The sequence below is a fragment of the Plasmodium sp. gorilla clade G2 genome (genome assembly GCF_900097015.1).
Source record: "Plasmodium sp. gorilla clade G2 genome assembly, chromosome: 5".
Classification (NCBI taxonomy): Eukaryota; Apicomplexa; class Aconoidasida; order Haemosporida; family Plasmodiidae; genus Plasmodium; species Plasmodium adleri (nom. inval.).
In genome coordinates, this window is record NC_041697.1 from 362,335 (window position 1) to 386,125 (window position 23,791).

A 23,791-nucleotide genomic window follows, 5' to 3' on the forward strand; every position below is an offset into this window, starting at 1 on the left:
TTCATTATTTATAGCTTTTTTTTTTTTTTTTTTGTGCATGAATATTTTTTACCAAAATAACCATAAAAAAAAAAAAAAAAAAAAAAAAAAATTGGTCTATATTTTTAAACTTATTTCCTTGTTTATTCAATACATTTAACAATCTATTACTTTTTACATTATAACAAAATGAAATAAAAAAAATATGTAAATAAAATAATATGAAAAAAAAATATATATTTTTTTTTTCCCTTATGATTTACATTTTTTTCTTGATATAAACTTGAATTTAAAAATTCTACATTTGCGATGTTATTTATGTAAAATATAAAAATATTATTACATTATATATATATATATATATACTTTGTATGCTAATGGAACATATTTATATATATTAAAGTTCATATAGACTTACAAGAAAAATATTGTATGTATATAATATATTTATATATATAAATTCTTTTTGTTTTTTTTATTTTATTATACTTGAATAATTTTTATATTCTATATATTCATAAATGAGGATATTATATATTTTCGTCATAATAATATTATTTCACAAAAGCTTTTTTTTTTTTTTTTTTTCCTTAAATTAATGTACATAAATTGAAAATACCTTACATATATTTTTTTTTTCCTGAATTGTTAATATATTTAAAAAAAAAAAAAAAATTACCAATTTTTTATATTCAGAAAAATGTATGGATATATTTTATTATATATATATATATATAAAGAAAGAATTTACTAAAATTATTTTATATAAATTTGGTTTTTTCCATTAATTTGTTTGATACAAATTATATTTTTTATTTGTAGAATGTGTTAAGGAATTTATTTCTTGTTATGATAAACATCTTAATTTTTATGGTTCTAAATAATTGTCAAGACATCATATTTTATTGTTTATAATATATGAATTATAAACAAAAATATATATATATATATATATTACAGTTTAAGGAAAATAAAAGAAAACACAACAATAAGAAGGCTTATATATTATTTAATCTACCACAAGATCAAAAAATATATGTATGTATATATATTTTTCTAAATGATAAAAGAAATATTTTACAAAAAATAACGAAATATAGGTTTTGAAACTTTAAACATTTTTTATTTTCTACATACTTATTTCATTGTAAGAGGTAAAAAATATAATAAAATATGATCATATATTAAAATTTTTTTGGTTACATAAAATGAAAAATAAATATAACATCTTTCATATAATCCTAATGAATTATTTGTGTAAACTATGATTGACTATTTATAAAAAAAAAAAAAAAAAAAAAAAAAGAATGAACGTTTTTCTTTTCTTTTAAATATTTATGTCATTTTTTTTTTTTTTTTTTTATGAAATTGGTTGTTATAGAGTGATTATATATATATATATATATATATTATATTTTTAAATATATATTTAGAATCATTTGTTATCATTTCTTATATTTAAAAAAATATATACATTTATATAAATATTCAGATTAACCTATTTTGGAATAAATAAATCTAATATTATGGCTTTATTATACATATATAAAACAACATACAAATATAAAATAATATTAAAAAAAACGAAATGATAGATTTATTATAGATTAATTATAAAAGGAAAAAAGAAAATATAAAATATAATATGAATATATAAATAAATAGATTTTATATATACAGTTAAAAAAATATATATATTATATATAATATATATGCTTAAAAATTATACATATACATATTATATATATATAATAATAATTTATGTTATGATGAAATTATATTAATCAACATTAATAATATATCAAAATAATATTTTCTATGTATCCAAAACAAATTTTTGTTGTAGATGAAAAATGCAAAATATTTATTATTTTTTAAGAATTTTTCTGTTGTGATGTATATATATATATATATATATATAAATTGATCTTTATAAAAATGAATATAAAAAAAAAAATGTTTAACGTATAAAAATTTTTTTAAATATTAATAATTTTTTCTTCTTTTTTTAGAATAACCAGAATAAAAATAAATAAATATATAAATATATATATATATATATATATATAATAATATATCTACATGTTAAAAATATACCAAAAATTTGAACAGATATAATATACAAATAATGTATATAGGAGAATTATCCAACGAAATAGATAACAAATTTGACTTCAAAAATGATTCCAAATTTGGAGGTGAACCCATTTGGATAAATGATAAAGAACCAACAAATTTAAATTTGAAATGTTCTATATGCAAAAAAGACTTCACGTTTTTATTTCAATTATCAACATCTTATGATGAATATATTAGAGTAATATATTTGTTCTGTTGTATGAATAGTAGTAAATGTAATATGAATAAAAATAATTGGGTTTGTATAAAGGGTAAAAAAAAATTAGTTCATGAGTTAACAAATAATGACATACAAAAAAATAATAATATGGACGAATCCAAAAATATGGAAAAAAAGAACACTGATAATTTAATATATAATAATAATTATAAAGGAAATAATACCTTTTCTATTTTTTCTAATGAAAATACTAAAAAGGAAGATTCTATTTTAGAAAACCTAAATTCGAGAGAAGAAAAATTAATTGATTGGAATTCTTTATTTTCAAAAAAGACTATTGATAATAAAAAATCAAGTAGTTCTCTTTTTAGTAATTCTTTAAATGAAGGCTTAAATTATGTTAAGGAAAAATATAAAAATGATCATAATACAAATAAATACAACAATACAAATATAAATAATGAATGTTTTAATAAACATATAAATTGTGATATAATAAAATCAAATAATGTACATGACAATAAGAAAGAATTAGATACATGTAATGATATAACTCTTGAAACTTTAAAAAGTACTAACTGTAATAATTATCACTTACCTTGCTACTATATATCTTTAATAGAAGATGATGAAGAGTGTGGAAAAGATTATTTATATGAAAAAGCAAAAAAAATGTATGAAATGTATGAAAATAATAAAAATAATATGGAAGATGATGACTATTTATATAAAGAAAATGATAATGATAATGATGATGTAAATATAGATAATAATAATGAGGAAGGTTTTGAAAATGATTTTAATGGATGCGTAAAATTTTATTCATATTTAAGTAAAAATTATAATCAAATCTTAAGATACTCTTACAATGGGAAGTTTTTATATATGTTTAAATCTACAAAAACAAATATAAAACAAAAGAATATGACATGTTCACATTGTAAGCATAAATTATTATTCGAGTTGCAATTATTTTCTACATTTATTTATCAGATTGAAAAAAAACTTGAACAAAAAAAGAATCACTTTTTAAAAAAATTTATAAATAATTTTAATGTAGGTAATATTATAATATTTACCTGTGAACAAGATTGTGTTAGTATTGATGATATGTATTCATATGAGCATATCGAACTAGAAATTTTTTAATAATAACAAATAAAAATTTTAATAATATTTAATGTTTTTTTAATAAAAATCTCATTTGTATTACACAATGTGATTTTTAATTAATTTTTTTTTTTTTTTTTTTTGTGTGTGTGTGTATGTATATATGTAATAAGTATATTTATGTATAAAGCATAAACATAATAAAACATATGTATACCTATAATATAATCGGAAAATTAAAAAAAAAAAAAAAAAAAATATATATATATATATATATATATATATAAATGAACAAGCAATTTGTATTGAAAAAATTATATTGTCAATATGTGAAATATATGTATATATATATATATATATGTACATATGTGTGCTATCATTTATTATACAATAATATTATATTTATTATACTTTTCTATTATTTCATTTTATTTATTTTTTAAAATGTAAAATTTTTTGTAGCAAACATGGCCCAAGGAAATTTAAGTCTTAAACTTCTATTAAATACTTTTTCTATGGGTATTTCAAATTTTTTGCAAAAAGCAACAGTTATTCTTGGATCCATATAATTAATTTTAGATGTACCTAAAGCAATAGTTTTATTATCATCTCTTACTTTCATTTGGTTATTTAATAATTCAACTTTTTTTATAAGAGTAATTAGTTTTTTTTTACAAGATTCTTCTTTCATATTTTCTTTGACTTTATTTGGTCTTAAAGTTCCATCTAAAGTAGCAACTTTCGAAACAAAGACAAATTTTTTATCACTATTTTTTTTTAAATGTTGCAAATATTTTTTATATTCTTTTATATCTTCATTATATAGTTCAATTTGTTTTTTTATTTTTGACATAGTTGTATCATGTTGTTTTGGAATACTTCTTTGGTGATTACATAATATGGCTACTTCTCTATTTGCATTATTATAAAAATTAATAAGTTCATTTATATTTGAAACATCAACTTCTATTGGTGAGTTTTTATTATCGACATCGTTTTCTTTTCCTACAGTAGTAGCACATGATAATTTTTTATTTATTCCATTTTCATCATATTCGTTATTTACATCATTTATAGTAGAATCACTTGCATCACTTAATACATGTGTATCTGCAGTTAAATGACTAGATTTTCTTTTTTTCGATTTGTGTAATTCTGTGTCACCAGAATATAATGAGTATGTTGTTTTTCCATAAACTTCTTTTATTCTTTTTAATTGTTGATCTAATGTAATTGAAGCATTATATGTACGAAAAACTTTAGCTGATAAAGTAGGCATAATTTCTTTTAGATATTCATTTAATTTTGAACAAGTTATTTGATCAAAAACTCCTTCATCTCTATTTTTATTTTTACAAAATATTATAATATTAATATATGCTTGTTTATCTATTTTTACTGTATTAAAATATCGTATACTATCTTTTCCTAAAAAATCTAAAGTTATATAACAATCTTCTGATGAAATACTTTCTAAATTTATTGGTAATGGTATTTTATTTACTTTTTCATCATTTGATTTTTGTTCTTTTGTATCTACACTTTTAAAAGGTACATCGTGTGCAAAACTAATATGTTCTACTCTTAAACTACAACAACCTACAGTATCTGCTTCTTCATCAATATCTTTTTCTCCTCCTACTCTTAATGCTAGAAAATCTATTAAATAAACAGCTGTTCCTAACTGTTTATCAATAATACTTTTATTTTTCATTTTATTTTTATAATCTTCCCTAATTTTATGAACACATGATTTTAATTTTCGAGCATTTTCATATTTCATAAGATCTTTATATCCTTTAAATTTTGATTGAGCAGATAAAAAAGTATATTTTATTTGATCATTAATACTATCTTTATAATAAGCTAACCATGTTACTTTATTATCATGATATATATCACCCCAATTATGTCCACACATATTATCATATAATCGTGGTACAGGTGCATCTTTACTAATATTAATTACAACATCTTCTGGAAAAATTCTTTTTTTTAATAAACCTTGTTTTGGATGTTCTCCTCTTCCTCTAAATAATCCAGGTGGTTCTGCTTTATTACTTGATATCTTTTCACGAATCCAATCAACTAATGCATATGTATATGGTAATTCTTTTTCCATTCTCATTTTTTTTTCTTCTTCTTTTTCTTCTTTTGTTCTATTTAACTTTTCTTCTCTTAATTTTAATAAATGATCTTTGATTGGCATAAAATCAATAAACTTAAAATTAGATATATCTCCTTTTTTTAATTTCGTTTCATTCTCTTGTTTTATAATATTATCATTTTCTAAACTATTTATAAAAGTTTTAAAAAAATTTAAGATAAACTTTTCTTTTGTACAATAATCACTACCAATTGCACTACACCAATAGGTAGCTAATTCTTCTGATTTTGCATTTAATTCAATTTTTATACTTTTATAAAAAATTGGTACATGATGTTGAACGTATGGAGGAGAAAATATTAATCCTCGATGTTCTAAATAATTCCATTGTATATCTGTTTGATCATCTATTTTTTCCCACCATCTATTTATTGGTTCAAAATTTTCTTCTGATTTTTTAAGTAATTTTTTAGGTTTCTTATTAGTTTGAGTTTCTTTTTTTATAACATTCGTTAATTTGGTTTCATCTTTTACTGTTGTGGATTGTTTTTTAACATATTTCTTTTTTCCCTCTTTCAAATTATTTTTTTCTTTTGTTTCATCATTTTTTCTTTTTCTTATTTGTTTTTTTTTTTCCTCCTCTTTTTTTATACCTAATGATTTCTTGGTGTTCTTTTTTATACCAAGTTCAGAATTACTCTTTTGGTTTTTTATAGAATCATTTTTGGGTGATCGAGAATTACATGATTTATTATTACCGTAGTTTTGTTTAATTTTATTAATTAATATATCATCGTCGGAAGTACTATCATTCTTGATATTATTATTATTATCATTTATTTCCATTGATCGCGTAAAAAAAAAAATATATATATATTAAAAAATAAATAAAATAAAAAAAATAATATAATAAAAATATAAAATATGAACAAAATATAAATAAATATAAATATATATAGGAAAAGCTTCTAACACTTTTGTGTTAAAAAAAATATAAATTTTAAACTATTTTGTTCCAATATTATTAAATTTGTTTCATCTTCATATGCTCTTTCCATAAAAAAATTACAAATATATAATAATAAAAAAAAAAAAAAAAAAAAAAAAAAAATATAAACATATAAATTCCTTAGATACTTAAAAATACTCCAAATATGTGAAATTAACTTAAGAATACATTATTAATTAAAAAGAGTTCAATTATAATTTCTTACATAAAAAAAAGGTGTAAAAAAAGAAAAAAAAAATAAAGGATAAAGAAAAGGTAAATTATTATTTAAAACATATAATACATTTAGTTACAATTTAATAATTCTCAATATTTCTGTAACATTTACTTTTCCATATTAAATACATACAACATATATTGTATACATATAAATAAATATATATATATATATATATATATATATATATATTCTTTTAGAAATTTTTACATTGAAAAGCAAATTACTCTTTTTTGATACCTTTATTTCTTTTCTTTTACCTTAATTTTTTCTTTATTTTTCTTTCTTTCTTTATTTTATTTTTTTTTTTTTATCCTTGTTTTCCTTATTTTCTTATATCTTTTTTTAACTTTATAATATGAAATGTATAATAAATTCAATTATATAAAAACAAAATAAAACAAAAAAATTACATTATTTTCATATAACACTCGCCAAAAAAAAAAAAAAAAAAGCAAAAGAATATATTTTTTCAAAAAGTAAAATTTTTTTTTTTTTCCCTTTAAAATTGATCTTAAAAATAAATAAATATAAATATATATATATATATATATATGTAAAAATATATATTATATTTTTATAGTGTGCTAATAAAGCAGCCCGCTCCCCCCCTTCAAAAAAAAAAAAAAAATTATGAGCGTATAATAAAAAAAATGTATACATAAATATGTGCATATATATTACAAACATTAAATACATAAAAATTAGAATTAGAAATAATAATTTTTTACATATTATATATATAATATATATATTATCTTAAATAAAAAAAACTTTTTGTAATATCTAAAAAACAAAATTTTTCTTCTTTCGTGATTATTTCATATTTCCATCTTCGAAATATATTAAATTTATCAAATGTAATTGTCTTTTAAAAACTAATAGTCACTTCATAATATTTTTTTGTTTTAAACGTGATTCAGAAATAAATTTGTATTAGTATACTTCTAAAAAAAAACCCAAAAAAAAAAAAAAAAAAAAATGATAAATTCATAAGGGAAACATATAAATAAATATATATATATATATATATATATATATTATACATACCCAAAAAAGAAAGCTATATTAATCATTATATACACACAACAGTATTTAAATATGATTATATAATATTGTAGTGTCCACCTTTATTATTATTTTATTGGTTTTACTTTTTTAATTTATTAAATGTGGCCAAAGGGATATATACATGTTAAAAAATACATTTCCTAGAAAAGCATACTTTTATTTTTCTTTTTTTAAATAATAACATATAATAAATGCACATTATACATAATATATATTATATTTTATTATGAAAAATATTAAGCCATTCAAGTCATGTGCAATTGTATTTTAATTATTCTTAATATAATAATAATATAAATGATTACATATTATCCTTTTCATATACATAATAATTATTATTATTATTTTATTTTTTTGTATTATTTTTTCTTTTCTTCATATAATTATTTTAATAGATTTATTCACTTGTTTCTAATATATAATATAATATTTTGCAAAAGTCTAATTGAAAAGACTTGTAAAGTGTAAAATTATATATTTAGTAGTAATATATCATGTTCTTTAAAAAAAATTTTCAAATTGAGAACATAATTTACATTAACATAATAAAGCCCTAAATTTTATTAAAATCAATATATTATATAGTTTTTAAAAATATATATCTCTGTATTTATTTTCGTTATTCTTAAAAATATATTTTATATATATATTTACACCTTTCAGCTATTTGTATAAGGTATTCATTTTTATTTTGTAAGAATTTCTTTTTGTTTTTATATATCAAAGTAAAAAAAAAAAAAAATTGTAACGTTTTTATAACTCTCAAATAATTACACTTGTTATAATAACTGTTCATAATAATATTATAGAAAATTAAAATATCACTCCTCATAATATAAACAATATGCTTCATTTGAAATAATTTATTTTCTTATATTAATATCCATTTATATATATTTAATTTTCGTGTTTTTTAGAAAATTATATACATATATATATTATATATATCAATATAAATTTTAACTATACACTTCTTATGGTTGCTTCTTCCATTTAGCATATTCACCTAATAATATATATAAGACAGCATAATTTCAAAAATGCTTCAAAAAGGTTGAAATGTTTTAATAATTCAAAAAAAAAAAAAAAAATATATATATATATATAATATAGTAAACAAGAATTAGTCAATATTGTATTCTATAAACATAATATATCGTATTAATTAAAGTTGGAGAAAAACAACATAATATCTCATTTCACTCATCATTTATATATATATAAACAATTTTTAGTTTATTCTATTAATTTTTATTTATTTTTTTCTTTTCTGTTACAACTTTATTAAACCAAATATGTCTTTGTATTTTTGAGAAACATATTAAAAATAATAAAATATTAACATATATTCCAAATATATTATACCTTTAAAGTCTTTTAATATTTCTGATTGGGGAAATGTTTCTTCTTCTTCTTCTTTTTTTTCACTAAACATAAATTCCCATAAATTTTAATTTTTCATTATTAATTCTTATATACATTATTAGGATTCATACATATGTAGAATAAAAAAAAAAAAATAAAATGTAAGTCATAGTAAATACATATATTGTTTAATAATATTAAAATAATTTATATATACGTATAAGTAAAATTAATATTCAAATATAGAGAACAATTTTTCTTAAAAAATTCCATGTAAATATTTGACATATTATCAAAAAAAATGAATTATGTATCTGATTTTTTAAAAAAAATCATAGTATAATTTTTTAATCAATTAGAGAAAAAAATTATATATTATCATGTTGTCAGGATGGCCGAGTGGTCTAAGGCGCAGCGTTTAGGCCGCTGTCCGTAAGGGCGTGGGTTCGAACCCCACTCCTGACAAAGTTTGAGTTTTAACTTTATGATTATATTAAAACATATTTTGAATGAATATTATATATATATATAGTTTCCATATGTAATTTAATATATAAATAAAATTGTATTACCTTTTATATATAAAATAATATTATTATAATATATATGTAGATAATTATAAGAAGAATATTTTTGTAATATAAAATAAATTTATATTTCTTTAATTATAAAAAAATAAAGTTTTTAAATTTTAATAATAATAAATCATGTATAAATAATATTTTAATTCATATTATGTGGATATCATAGATTTGAAAAAAATTATAACTAAATAATAAATTTATTTTATTCACATTATATACATATATGTGTATATAAAGTTAAGAACAATGAACGTTGTAAAAATTATGGAATTATAAAATTTAAAAAAGTATTTTTATCATTTTATATTACTTCTTATTAATTTATTTTTCTATCTCTGAAACTTATAAATAACAGTTTTTAAATATTTTTAACTTTATTATTTTTCTTGTTAAATAAAAAATGTTCATTAAGAATAATTTAATACATTAACTGTATATACTTATAAATGCTAAACTTATAAAATCAAAAAGAAAAAATATATATAACTTAAATAAAGAATGAAAAAATATTCATATATTCTTAAAAGTAATTCATTCTTTTTGAAAGCATTTTCCCATGAAGTGTAAACTTTATCGTCTAGAAGAATTGTTTATAATGAATTCTTTAATAGATTATATATAAAGTTATATGAAAAAAAAAAAAATTAATAACACTAATACATTGTTTCATATGATCTTAAGATAAACCAGACAACATATATATATATATATATATATATATATATATATAATTAATTCTGTATGTTTAAAACAATTTCCTATTTTATAATTTATGATTTAAATGAATATGAATTATTACAAATTTCAGAAAAGATAAACATTATTATGATATCATGGAAGTGCAAATAAAATATATAACACATATAAGCAAATGAAATACCATAATATAATTATTTCTATGTTTATTCTAAAAGTGGTGTTAGGCATAAAAAGACAATATAATATTGTTATAGAAATAAAACATAATTGTTAAAATTCTATATTATAGAAATGTTTTTTTTTTTATATAAATATATAATAAAACAAATACACATTTAAGTAACATTTTAATTCTAAATTATTGAAATTAAGACAAATGTACCGAAAAAGAAAAGGATACATTTATGAACATTAACTTTTCATTAACTTATTTTATAAAATTTAGTATTATGTCCCACTGTGTTATATATATATTATTTTAACTGATACTTGTTTGTCTTGTAAAAGATACTAAGAATAAAAAAAAAGAAGAATTAGGGAATAAACTTTTTTCACATTTACATACATTGTAATGTTATAAAATTTTTGAAAAAAAATATTATTCTTGAATAATACAAAATATATTTCTATAAAAAAAAAAAATAATAAGCAGAAGAAGAAAAGAGCAAAAGATAAAAGAAATATGTTTTGTAATGTTATAAAACATATTATTTTCCATTTTTAAATTATAAAAATTTTTCTCTCTATATTTTTTTTCATTATAAAAAAATTTCAGTAATATCATTATAAAGTTCTTAAAAAAAGAAGCATTATGTATATAAACATTATTTTAAATTTTTTCTTACGAAAGAACAGTTTAATACTAATTTGAGATATATGTTTCTAGAATGTTAGAAATATATAATATATATTATTATTTTATTATTTTTTATTGAAAGGGTTATATTTCTAGGTCCTTATAAGTTTTTTACGCATGATGAAAAAATTTTAATAATATTTCATTTTTTAATTGCATTTTGAATTTTACATTTATATATGTACACTTACAATTTAAATAAGTTTCAATTGAAAATACTCAATTAATATATTTTTTAACATTTATTTTATTTTTTAAGGGGATACCTTTAAATTTTTAATATCTATAAATGCCATTCATATTTGTTACCCACCTTTGGTATCTAAACATGTATCAATAAACCAACGGTGTCCATGATACTATATTTAATGAATTTTTTTTTATTTTGGTTCCAACACTTAGAACTTCCCATAATTTAATATATGTTTTATTTGTTTAAATCATTGTCTATTTGAAATAATATATTTTATTTTTTTATTTTATTTATTTTTTTTTTTATGTTATATTTTATTATTTTTCAAATAAAACTGTTTAGACAAATAATGTTATTCTGGTTATACTACATATTCAAAATAAAAATAAAAAAAATTTTATAAACTTCTTTTTTATCTATTTAAAACGAATATGTAATATTTCTTTATATAATTATTTTTATCAAGACAAAAAAAAAAATTTTTTTTGGCATATATATTTTTTTTAATTTTATTTCTTACATATTAAGTACAATGTTCATATAATTTTTATTCTAAAGTTTTTTTACTTTCTTAATAGTTTACGATTTTTGACAAAATAAAATGTGTACTGTTAGCATTTTTTTATGTTTTAATTTAAGAGTTTTTCAATTAATGTATATTAAACTACATATAGTTCATCAATATATTATGAATTTTAAAATCAAAAAGTTTCAGATATAAGACAAAAAATTATATTTAAATTTTAACGTTTATTCATAAAAGGATCTGAATAAATAAACTAAAATCTAATTACAATAAGATATAAATTAAAACATATTAATATGATACAAAAAAATTAAATATAATATGTTATAACGTTAAAAAAATATTAGTAAAAGAACTATGTGATATTGGGTTTTAATAAAAATGTCGTTTTCTTTGTGTTTTTTCAATTACATTTGTCACTACTTATATATTTTACTTCCATCATATTTATACTAATAATAGTCCCTTATAAATATTTCGTCAAATATATAATAATCTTTATAGACAATATTCTTTTGTTTAAAATTTACATGAACTTTTTGAAAAAAAACATTAGAACAAAAATAAGAAGAAAAATATTTAAAGCATATTTTCTTATTTTTCATAAATATTTCCAATTCTATATTCCATTACATATAATTTATATATGAAAAAAAAATTATATTTTATATAAATATACTAAATATGAATAATGTGTATGTTCAAGTTCATACAAATATATATTCATATATTATACATTCATAAATCGTGGTTATTTCTAATGAATCATATAATGGTCTTTATAAATATTACTAGGTTTCTTTGACATTTCCAAATTTTTGTAATTTCAATAACATAATAATAGATGAATATAACTTTTAATACAAAGAATCCTATTAAAATTTTTTAAATATAGTACAAAATATATATTAGAGTTACATAAAAAAAGAAACTACACAAAAATCATATCAATTATTGTACGTTAAAATTGTGGAATATATATTTATATAAGAGTAAAATGGAAAATATGTAAATATACAAAATGATGAATTAAACTGTTATATTGAATATTCACAAATGTATTTTTTAAGAATTCTATAATTATTTAAATCACTGTTACACACAGGTTTATTATTGTATATAAATATATATATTTTCTGAAATATAAGCATATAAAAAAAAAATTATGCTAATTTTTTATTATATAGTAAAAATAATATATATGAAAATGTCATTAAACAATAACAGATATTATATAATAAATTAAAAAATATCATATAAATAAATAAAGGATATTTAAAAACAAAAAAAGACTGATAAATATGTTTTTTTTTTTTTTAAATAATTTAACTTTAATATATATATAATAATTAAAAAAATATTATTAATATAAAATTTTAACATAAAAATATATTAAATTAATAATATTAAAATAAATTAATTTTATTTATTAAAAATATAAGTATTAAATTATATATATAATATATATATATATATAAAAATAAAAAATTAAATTAATTCCACATAATAATAAATTTAATTATTTTAAATAAATATTAATAAAAATTCATATAATAATTATTTATATATAATTAAATTAAATATTATAAACACACACATATATATTATATTTATATTAAAATAATAAATTTAAGAAATAATATAATTTATATTTAATAAAATAATTGTTAAATTAAATAAATATTTTAAATATATAAATAAAATTAATTTTAAAATAAATATATTAAAATAAATAGTTATATATATAATTAATTAATATTTAAATTTTAACAATAAATAATAATTAATTAAATAAATATATAAATAATAATAAATAATTAATTGAATAAATAATAATATTAAATAATAATTAAATAAATAAATAATAATTAAATATATAAATAATAATAAATAATTAATTGAATAAATAATAATTAAATATATAAATAATAATTAAATAATAATAAATAATTAATTAAATAAATAATAATAAATAATTAATTGAATAAATAATAATTAAATATATAAATAATAATTAAATAATAATAAATAATTAATTAAATAAATAATAATAAATAAATAATAATTAAATAATAAATAAATAATTAATTAAATAATAATAAATAATTAATTAATTAAATAATAATAATAAATTATAAAATAATAATAATTAATTAATATATTTTTAATATAATATAAACTAAAATTAATTTATAATATATTAATATAAATAGTTATATATATATAATTCATATTTAAATTTTTAATATTAATTATATTAAATAAATAATAATATTTTAATTTAAATGAATATTAAATTAATAATATATTTATAAATAAAATAATATATATTTAATAAATAATAATAATTAAATTAAAAAATAAATTAAATTAATTAATATATTTAAATTAATAATTATAATATTATTAAAAAATAATTATTATATAATGTTTATTATTTTAATTATATTAAATAGTATAATATCAAAAATTTAATAATAATTAATTTAAATTAATAAAATATTAAATAATATATATATAATTGTGTGTAAATAATAATAACAATTATATATATTAATTAAATTAATTATTTATTTAATAAATTATATATATTATTAAATAATTATTTTTTATTAATAAAATATATTATATATATATATATATAATATAATAATAATTTATAATTTAATAATAATAATAATTAAATTAAAAAAATATATATTATATAATATTATTTATTAAATATTTATAATTAAATAAAATAATTAATTTAATAATATATAAATATATATTATTTATTTTATAATTAATTAAATAAGTTATACACTAAATTAATTATATATATATTTATATTTAATTAAATATTTATTAATTAAAATAACTAATGTTAAATATATATAATAATAATTATTAATATATATTATATTAATTAATATATAATAAAATAATTATTTTAATAAATTAAATAAAATTAAATAATTTAATTAAATAATAAATATTTTTATTATTTTATATTTAATATATTAAATAAATTATTATTAATAATAATATTAATTAATATATTTATTTATTATTTTATAATACACAATACAATATTAAGTCTAAATAATTAATATATTAATAATTAAATAATATTTAATTTAATTAAATTAAATAAAAAATATAATATGTTCTTAATTATTTAATAAATATATATTAATAATATATATAATAATAACTTTAATTTAATATATCAATAATTTTTATTAAATTAAATAATTAAATAAATGCAACTTAATTAATAATTATATATATTATATTAAAATTTTATTAATTTAAAAATTAATTATTTTATATAATTTATTTTAAATAGATAATAAAATTAAAATATTAAAATAATATTTATAATATTTAAAATTAAATTAATAATATATATTATTTAATTTTATTTTATTTATTTACTTTAACATAATTTTATATATTATATTTAATTAATTTATATATTATATTTAATTAATTTATATATTATATTTAATTAATTTATATATTATATTTAATTAATTAATTATATAATATATTTATTAAATTTTATTTATTTATATACATTTTAATTAAATAATTAATTATTATTTTAAAATAAATAATTAAAGTTTATAAATATTTTTTAATTTAATATATTATTTTAATATGTGTATCATTTTATTAAAATAAAAGAATAATTTAATATATTAATATTAAAATTATTATATTTTTATTATTTATTAGATTAGATAAATAATATAAAAATTAAATAATTAATTATATATATTTATTTAATTAAAATTAAATTAAATTAAGACAATAAATATATTTATTCTTTATTTTATTATTATTTTTAAGAAATTATATTATACATTGTGTAATATAAATAATTGTTAATTCGATATAATAGTTTATTTTTATAATAGCATGATGTATATAAAATGAAAAGGAAAATATTAATATATACACTCATCTAAAAACTTTTGAATAAAAAATTTATATTTAATTAAAACATGAAATGAAAATTTCGAATTATTTACAAATGAATTATATTTATTCAAATGTGAAAAAGTTATTAATATAAAAAAAAAAAATTAACAATATTATAATATTTACAATACAAACTGATAAACAAAAATATACAATACATATAAATAGAATATAAGGAATAATGCATAGTCTTTTATAATGAACAATATATATATATATATTTGCATTTAAGAAGGATAAATTTTAACCTCAAAAAATGCTTTAGTAATAATATTTTGGAACTCCTATATATATGTTCTTTTCATGCCTTTTGTTATTATTTAATAAAACTTTATATGTATATATATATAACATTATTTTCTATTATATTATTTTACAGTTATAATACTATATGAACCTTAATTTAACTGTTGTCCTACATTTATAGATTTAACATTATGAAAATTTATATTGTTATCTTTTACAAAATGTAATTAAATTCAATTCATTTATTTTTAGTCTATATTGTAAAAAAAAAGAAAGAAAAAAATACCTCTATTGAATATTTTTAAGGCATTATTCTTATTTATGTGCAATTCATTCTTATATAGACTTTAAATATATTATAGGAATATTATTTTACAAATGAAATATATCATAATTTACACGAATAATGAAATAATGAAAGTGATAATTTCCATATTCTAACAATTAGTTGAAATTTTGAAAAACCATTGTAATATTATTATTTTTAATTATATTGGGAAAATTGTTTTTACACATTGATCATAATATTCATTCCTCAATAAATATAGAAGGTATCAAAAATGAAAAATGTATTATTTATATATAATACGAAAAATAACAATTACATATATATATATAAATATTTTTTCCTTTAAATTAAATATAAATAGTCATTGTTCTACACATTTATATTGCAAACGAAAAAAAAAAAAAAATAATTATACTATATAATTTGAATTGAAAAAAAAAATGCTGTTAAAAATTTTTCACATATGTGAATGTACGAATATGAAAATAAGAGTTCATTTTATTATATATTAAAAAAAAAAAAAAAAGTTAAATTGCCAATTATATTTTATTATATTTAAATAAGCACTTGTATTTCTTTATTTTTATATGTGTTGTTCTACATAAAAACAGTTGTATATTTAAAAAAAATTTATATTGTTTCTTGTTTTTGTGTGAAATTGTTATCTTTAATCATATTTTTTATTGGATTAATTATATGTTTCATAAATACATGAAAATGAAAAAAATTAATATATAAAAATGTTATTCACCCTATTTTTTTGTTTTTTTGTTTTTGTTTATAATTCTCATATCATTTTAATTTTATATATTATATACATATAAAATATGTGCATAATCCTTATTACTTAAAATATAAAAAATAAATATTATTATGTTATCATTAAAAAATATAAAATCAAATGATGAAATGAATGAAATAAGAAACGATAATGATAAATTTAATAAATACAGCAGGAGCATAATTCCAATGGAACATAAAATGATTGTATTCCCTTGCGAATGTAAAACATCTATAATTAAAAATGCCTTTTTAGACATATTAAGTCCCATGAAAATTCCTTTTTCTAAAATAAATAATACAAATGTACAAAACACCAACAACGTTTTTTCTCTAGGAAAAAAAAACAAAACATTAAAATGCGAAAATATATTAAATCAAAATAAGGGAAATACTAAGAATGATAAAGAACAAAAGGATAATCCAATTAGATGCCTTAATAATTTGAAATCATTTAATTCCAATTATTTAGATACTTACAGTATTAATGGAACAACATACAAAAATACATATTTTAAAAATAAAATGGATAACAAATATTTTACTCTTGAAATTGAACAAAAATATGATATAATAAATAAAGATAAAAATCCATTTGATTATTACATGTATGTTGCAATGAAAAATCAACATAGACACTATTTACCATTAAAAAATATTCCATATATAGAAAAACAAATTATGAACTATCGTGATCTTAATTCTGTTTATACTAATAAAAACATTGTAATTCCAGAAATACAATACAAACATAATAAAAAATCAAAAATTACCAAACGTGACTTAATCGAATATAATTGTATAAAAGATAATACAAACAATTTCTTGAATTTGAACACCGAAATTAGTAATACATTAGTTAAAGACAATATGATTTCACGCATAATAAATGAAAATGAACTAAAAAAAAATCAATCATTGTCTTTGATTGATGGTCATAAAAAATCGATAGCAAGAAATATTAGTGAAAAAGGCAATCAGATAATTTATACCTCAAAACAACATATTAATATTTTCGATGATATAAGTCCTTCAATTAAAAAAAACATAAAAAAAAAGAAAAAAAAAAATTTGGGCGTATGTTATTTAAATTTAAATAACTTATCATGTCAATTTTTAATGACATGTGATAAGACATAAAACCTTTTTAACAATTTTTGCTATTCTCCTCTTTTACATAAAAAAATATTTTATTTTAAAAATGTTAACAGTTTTGTTTTATTTTAACTTGTCCTTTCTTTAAGTATTTTATATTTTTTTTTTGTTATAGAATATGATTTGTTGAATTATGTTTTCATATATTCCGGATGTAGACTTTGCACACATTTATAATTTAATATAATAAATTTTTTTTTTTTTTTTTACCTTTTATTTTATAAATTATTTATTCTTCTAAACAATGTTTTTATTTCATATATTTTTCTCTTTTACCTAATGAAAATATATATGAATAAATTATTTATAGAAAAATATAAAACAGACACAAATATTAATCAAATTCATTAACATAATGCCCGTATATTCTTAAAAATATTAATATATAGTTATTTAAGAAATACATCTATTATATATATATATATATATATATATACATATAATAAATTTAATGTAGTATTGTAGACCACTTACAAAATACACAATTAAAAAACAAAAATACATAAAAATAAAGAAATAAAAAAAAATATATTTTTTGTGAAAATAAATTAACCTATAAATAAAAACATTATTAAAAAAAAATAAAAATACCATATTTTTATTAATTAATGATATTTTATGCTTAACTAATTAATGTGAATTTTTCGGATGTAATTATATTAGAAATGGTCAAAATTAATGAGAAAAACATTTCAGAAAAGAAGAAACCAATAATAAAAAAAACTGAAAATGAAGAATATAATACAACATCATTAATAGAAGATACAACAAATAGTAAAGAAGACCTCAATAATAACAATAATGAAAATGAAAAAAGTGAGCAAATTAAAAAAAATTATGAGAATAATCCAAGTTTAGAATCAAGTTTGGGATCAGATAGTGAAAATTCAGAAAATTTTGAAAATTTATTAAAAAATGTTAAAGTAATTAATATTTCAAGTTTTAATAAGAATCAAATAAATTCAGGTAAGAGAAAAATAATCACAATAAAAATATTCAATTTATTAAATATTATACAATATAATTATATACATATATACATTTTATCTAAAAAAAAATTTATATATATATATATATATATTTTTTTTTTTTCATTATTATTATCCTTTATGACTTATTTTATCTTCATATTTATACAAATCAGACAAAAGTTCAAAATCCTTTTCTATTAATGGGAAACATTTGCCTATGGTTTTATCTTTCATATACAATTTTATGGTTGAACATGAATTTATTGAAACTCTTGAAGTATTTGAGGTTCTATATTACACATATACAAAATTATTAATTTTTAACTTTTTTTCATATTTTTTTTTTTATTTACAATTTATTCTCTCTTATATTATTCTTTTATTATTTTCGTTTAAAACAAAAATGTAAATGAAAAAATATGCATATTATATATTTATATTTTTGTATATTAGAAGGAATATGTAAAGAAATTTCAAGACGATATTAATAATCTAAGAAAAATAGAATATGAAGATTTATTTACACAAAACGAGCTATTAAGAAATGATTTTTTAAATCACGAAAAATTTACAAAAGAAGTTCAAAGTTCTTTAGAAGATGCAAAGTATAAGTCTAATGATCAGGAAAAAATAAGAAAAGTTTAATATTACATTGTCTAATCCAATTAAACATTTTATATTTTTCTATTATTCATATATATATATATTTTTCCCTTTATATTAGTAAAAAAATTCAGAAAATTATAAAAGAAAGAGATTATTATATTATGCATCATAAACGGGTCCTCCAAGAAAAGGAAACTTTAAATAGTATAGTTTTTTATAAGAATGTATATATGTCTATATTAAATGTTTAATTATTTGAAAATATATTTTTAATTTTTGTAAAAATATATAAGACATTGAAATTAAATAATCTCTTCCTTTTTAATAGAAGAAATACATAAACAGAAAAATGAAATTGAAAAAATTCAAAATTCTGTTGATGAAATAAAAGTGAAATATGAAGTATGTATAAATATTAGCTTTAAACTGTGAATATTTAAAGGGAAAATTAATATTATGAAAAAAATAAATTATTTATTATTATTATTATTTTTTTTTTTTTTTTTTTTTTTAAGTCTGCTATTAAAGAAAAAATGTTGGTTGTCCTGGAAAAAGAAAAAAGGGATGCTAAAATAGAAGGATTAAATAAGTATATAGAGAGATTGAAAGATATCTTAGGAAGTAGTAAATTAGATGATTCAACACTTGATATATCTTCAATAAATGCAAAGGAAAGTGAAGCATCGCATAATATTTTAAAAACTGATAAAAATAATTTAGGAAAAGATAATGTAAAAAGAGAAGATACACCTTGGCCTAGCAATGAAAATGCTGATTGTTCCTTTATTGAAGAAAATAATGAGAACGATAATATTTTTAATTTATCTATTACATCCTTAAATATTGAAAAATCTTTTAATGCTCATAATAATGCAGTATTAGGTCTTGCATACAATGATGAAGTTCATTTATTAGCAACGGGAGGAGATGATGGTTTGTGGAAAACATGGAGTAGCATGAATTATGAATTAGTAATGGCTTCTCAGGGACACAAAAAATGGATTGGAGATATATGTTTTAATAACAAGGGGAATATTTTATGTACATGTAGTGGAGATTCTAAAATAAAAATGTGGGATTTAGTAAAAGAAAAATGTGTTCATACTTTTAAAAATTCAACAGGGCCTATATGGAGTTTATCGTTCCATCATCAAGGTAATTTAAATTATTATCAAAATATATATATACATATATGTAAATAAATATTTTATGTAAATAGAATAAAGCTTAATATTTAATAATATATATAGAGATATAAAACCAATATCTTTTTTGAATTTATCTTTTAGGTGATTTTTTTGCTTCTGCTTCAATGGATCAAACAATAAGAATATTCGATATAAATAGTTTAAGACAAAGACAAATTTTAAGAGGTCACGTTGATAGTGTTAATTCTGTAAATTTTCATCCATATTTTAGAACACTTGTTAGTGCATCCGTGGATAAAACTGTAATACAAAAAAAAAAAAATATATATATAAAATAATAAAATAAAATAATAATAGATTAATATTATCTATACAGAATAATTTTACTTTTTTTGTTATAGGTATCTATATGGGATATGAGAAGTGGATTATGTGAAAATACTTTTTATGGGCATCATTTCCCATGTAACTATTCTAATTTCAACAAAGACGTAATATACATTAAAAATTGAAAAAATATTATAAATAATAAAATATATATATATATATATATAATGTGTCTATAAGAATCAAAACAATTAATGTTGCAAACTTTTATATATAGACAAATTGGATAATTTCTTGTGATTCTGGTGGTGTTGTTAAAATATGGGACATACGAACAAATAAATGTTTTATTAATATAGATGCAGGTTCAACCATTACTCAAAATTTTATATTCATATTCATAATTATTTTATTATTTTTTTTTTTTTAATTCTTTATATTTATAATATAATTTCGTCTAATTTTATTTTATATTTTTCTTCTTTAATTATATATACATATATATATATATATATATATATATATATATATGAATTAGGACCAGCATGTGCAAATAAATGTCCGATGGATAAAAACAATAAATATTTATTTATAGCTTCAGAAGATCATACAATTAAAATGTATAAAAAACAAAATTGGTTAATATATACATATTGTTTTTAAAAATAAATCTTTTTATTTTTTATATTTTGTTAGATTTAATGTTGTGGAAAAAAAGTTTATTAGAGTATTAAAGCATGAATTCCCAATAAAAGTAAAAAAATAATATAAAGACATATAGTTATATTTGTGTTTCATAAAATTATATTCAATGGATATATTTAATTTCAATTAATAATATTTACAGAATGTTATACTTGCAAATAATAAAATAATTTGTTCATTATCCAGTGGAAATATATGTATTTGGGAGCAAAAAACAAACTAAACCTTTTAGACTTTTATCTTTATAGAAAAAAGTATTAAAGAGCTATAACATAGAATAATACATTTTTAATTTCTCATACAAATATAATTTGACAAAATTGTGTTTATATATCATTTTATATTTTTGAAAGTTCATATAAAATGAATATTACTTATATGGAACAAGTTGTTTTATTTTAAAAACGTTTTAAAATATATACAATTCATAATCTTTTGTACATTTTAATATGTGTGTAAATATAAATTTTTTTTTTTTTTTTTTTTTTTTTTTGAAACAAAATAACATATTAAATGAATGTATTATATATATATATAAATTAAATATTCTAATTAAAGTGTTATCCTAAAAATACAACAGGTACGTTATTTGCATTTTTAAATATAGAGGGTAGCAACACATTTTATTTTTTCTATATTATATACTTGGAATGATAAAGTTAAAAATATATTGATAAATAAAATAAAATAGATACATAGGAATCAATAACAAAATTAAAGAGATAATAACACTGAAAATTATAATCACATAATTAAAAGTTGCAATGTATAATTGATAAAATGAAAGAAAAAATAATTAATATTACAATATATAAATTGAATTCATCTTTCTATATTTAAAAAAAAAGGAGAAAAAAATAAAAAAATTCATATGATACAATAATTTTGAAATATTCATAAAATGAAAAAAAGTTAATAATGTTTTGGAAAATAAATAAATAATAAGTTATACGGATTTATAACCTCACAAATGATAATATATATTATATAATCGAATATATGCCAACATAAATATATTAAACAGCTAAGAAATGTATAATATATATATATATATATATATATATATATATATACATATACACATATATATATTATATAGTAATGTATTCTTGTGCTACTTTTATATGTCACCCCTTTAATTGAATATAGAAAAGATACTTCATAATAATTTAATTTTTTTTTTTTTAATTTTTTATTGTTATATTTTAAAAAATGTTTAAACTTTATTTTTTCCTTTTATTTAAGAAAATTATTTTGAATATAGTTTATTTAATGTAATTTTTTTTTTTTTTTAAACAAATTAAATATATATATATATAAGGTATTATTAATATTATATAAAATATATATATAAAAGTATTTTAAAAAATATATACTTTAAATATATTATATATACAGATATAAAATATATACTTGCATGCATTTTATTGTATAAAATGTTTTTTTATATATACTTTTAGCTAGTTTAACACTTTTTTATACTGAAAAAAAGAAAATAAAAATAACACTTTTTGGTCCCATGTTCGCATACCTTTTTTTTATTTTATTGTTTTGTAAAAAATAATATAATTTTTTTTTTT

General features: G+C 16.0%; 4 protein-coding genes and 1 non-coding gene across 5 annotated transcripts; 4 read left to right on the forward strand and 1 right to left on the reverse strand.

Annotated features, from left to right (window-relative positions):
* Positions 1-2,107: 2,107 nt before the first annotated feature.
* Positions 2,108-3,427, forward strand: PADL01_0509200 (conserved Plasmodium protein, unknown function; the record flags this gene model as incomplete). The annotated part of the gene is made up of 1 exon (XM_028685453.1): positions 2,108-3,427. One exon carries the CDS (start codon positions 2,108-2,110, stop codon positions 3,425-3,427), a length of 1,320 nt encoding a protein of 439 aa, XP_028536950.1.
* Positions 3,428-3,827: 400 nt separating this feature from the next.
* On the reverse strand, positions 3,828-6,341 carry PADL01_0509300 (topoisomerase I; the record flags this gene model as incomplete). The annotated part of the gene is made up of 1 exon (XM_028685454.1): positions 3,828-6,341. The coding sequence occupies one exon, from the start codon at positions 6,339-6,341 to the stop codon at positions 3,828-3,830; it is 2,514 nt and encodes an 837-aa protein (XP_028536951.1).
* Positions 6,342-9,542: 3,201 nt separating this feature from the next.
* Positions 9,543-9,622, forward strand: PADL01_0509400. The gene has a single exon. It is a non-coding gene; the product is annotated as a tRNA-Leu (tRNA).
* A 7,770-nt stretch (positions 9,623-17,392) lies between these two features.
* Positions 17,393-18,439, forward strand: PADL01_0509600 (conserved Plasmodium protein, unknown function; the record flags this gene model as incomplete). The annotated part of the gene is made up of 1 exon (XM_028685455.1): positions 17,393-18,439. One exon carries the CDS (start codon positions 17,393-17,395, stop codon positions 18,437-18,439), a length of 1,047 nt encoding a protein of 348 aa, XP_028536952.1.
* Positions 18,440-19,119: 680 nt separating this feature from the next.
* On the forward strand, positions 19,120-22,434 carry PADL01_0509700 (conserved Plasmodium protein, unknown function; the record flags this gene model as incomplete). Its single annotated transcript, XM_028685456.1, has 12 exons — positions 19,120-19,420; positions 19,599-19,711; positions 19,879-20,030; positions 20,150-20,235; positions 20,360-20,433; positions 20,547-21,186; positions 21,321-21,481; positions 21,581-21,670; positions 21,784-21,871; positions 22,045-22,126; positions 22,203-22,260; positions 22,354-22,434. 12 exons carry the CDS (start codon positions 19,120-19,122, stop codon positions 22,432-22,434), a joined length of 1,926 nt encoding a protein of 641 aa, XP_028536953.1.
* Positions 22,435-23,791: the final 1,357 nt, after the last annotated feature.